The following is a 2,042-nucleotide window of genomic DNA, read 5'->3' on the forward strand; positions in this document are numbered from 1 at the left end:
CTAATCTGTATGTATCTGATTATTACTAGTCATAATCAGTTGCACTTGGATCCTTGGCACCTGTGCATGTTTTGGTTTAAAATAACACTCTAAGACTTCCTGGGGGATTTCATGATTAAATTATGCTTTTTGTTCATGAAAATTTCTTTTTTAAAGAAAAAAATGCATTGGCATTGGAAAAAATGTACATTTGTGTTTTTTTTTCTTATAGGAGAATGAAGTTCACTTTTGAAATGGTTTCTTTTTTTTTTTTAGAAAACAGTGTTGCTTTTCAGGACTCATATTAATTTTTTTCTTTTATTTACTTATTTTTATTGTATATGAATGTGTATGTGTATTTAATGCATGCATGTATGTAAGTGCTCCATGTATATGCAATGCCCTTGGAAGACAGAAGAGGATGTCAGATCCCCTGGACTGGTATTATGGATGGTTGTTAACCACCATATGGGTGCTGGGAATTGAACCCAGGTCCTCTGCAAGAGCAGTCAGTGCTCTTAACCGCTGAGCCATCTCTCCAGCCCCCAGGACTTCAATTTTGTATTACATTAATTAATTAATTAATTAATTAGCGTGTGTGTGTGTGTGTGTGTGTGTGTGTGTGTACGGTGCTTGTATGGAGGGCAGAAGGCAATGTGCAGGAATGAGTTTTTTCCTTTCCCATGTGTGGCTTGGGGATTGAACTCAGCTTGTCAGGCTTGGCAGCAAGTGCTTTTACCCACTGAGCCAACTCAGCAGCCTGCTTTTGAAAGTTTCTATATAGTCTTAGGTTTCACAGAATGATCTTACTTGAATTGATCTTACTTACTTTTCATGTTTTTCTCTTTAAACCAACACAGGTCACCTCCTTAAGTTTAAAACTTCAGAAACTTCAAGAAAAAGCCATTGACGATGGTGATTATGATAAGGGTGAGTTTGGATCTGTGTATTGATTATTTCCTCTTTCTCCCCAACATCCTGTCTTCTTTCTCGGAATCCTGGCCTATTATATCCTTTACCTCTAGGTGCTGTGCATTTGGCTCTGCTGAGTGTCTCTGCTCAGAGACAGGTTGGCCTGTGGCTGTGTTGGTCTATAAATTTCAAAGCATGTTTGGAGCATCAACCTTTAGGTCCTAAATTGAACTTTATTTATTGTCCAGAAACAGGTGGAGGGAGTATTTGCATGTTGCTACATCAGCCTGTCACCTGATGCCTGTAATTTGCTCATTCATACTTGCTGAGCACACATGTGCCATGCAATAGGGAAGAAGATCTGATACTGTTTTGTCCCTGTGGTTCTGGAAACACCCCCAGGATGGGGTCTGTAGCTTCATGCTCTTCAGAACCAGATACAGACCTGGATGAACTCAGGGGATGTCAGGTGTTGCCAAAGAAATCAGGACTTTACATCACACGTATGTGGTCAGAAACACCCAGATAGGAAGGAAAAATTGTAACACGAGGCTAGTAGAGAGTGGAGTTGGTCAGAGGCCAACAAGGCACGATAGCAGGGGTTGGACCAGAAAGAACTGGGCTGGACACAGTGGAGTGAGTGAGGAAGCTGTCAGGTGTGGCTGGCCCGAGAGGAGTCTTATGGACTAGAAATGCGGATTACTAGATGTCATGTCAATTTCTGCTGGGTATAGGGAAGGAGGAGGGCTTACAATGACTTGGAGTTCTCCAGACACCCGTGGGCCTGAGACGCTCTTACTGGTGGTCTGGAGACCTCCTATAGATGCTCTTGGTGGTGGCCTGGTTTAGGCTCCTGGATGGAGCCTTGATGGACAGGTGGACTGCCTGGGATAGACATCCTATACAGGTGAAGAAGTAGATGCCTGCTATCATCCAATCCTGGAATGAATCTTTAAAACAATTTTTAAAAATTGTTTATTTTTCAATATATATACTGGTGGTCTGGAGACCTCCTATAGATGCTCTTGGTGGTGGCCTGGTTTAGGCTCCTGGATGGAGCCTTGATGGACAGGTGGACTGCCTGGGATAGACATCCTATACAGGTGAAGAAGTAGATGCCTGCTATCATCCAATCCTGGAATGAATCTTTA

At 42.3% G+C, this 2,042-nt stretch overlaps 1 protein-coding gene across 1 annotated transcript in view; it reads left to right on the top strand.

Annotated features, from left to right (window-relative positions):
- Window positions 1-2,042, top strand: part of Disc1 (DISC1 scaffold protein) — a 253,803-nt gene that overhangs the window by 6,801 nt on the left and 244,960 nt on the right. The window contains exon 3 of the mRNA XM_008845824.2: window positions 840-909. Within this exon, the coding sequence (XP_008844046.2) occupies window positions 840-909 (70 nt within the window). The remainder of the gene's footprint in view (window positions 1-839; window positions 910-2,042) is intronic.

This window comes from Nannospalax galili, unplaced genomic scaffold (assembly GCF_000622305.1).
Source record: "Nannospalax galili isolate Female #2095 unplaced genomic scaffold, S.galili_v1.0 scaffold702, whole genome shotgun sequence".
Taxonomy (NCBI): domain Eukaryota; kingdom Metazoa; phylum Chordata; class Mammalia; order Rodentia; family Spalacidae; genus Nannospalax; species Nannospalax galili.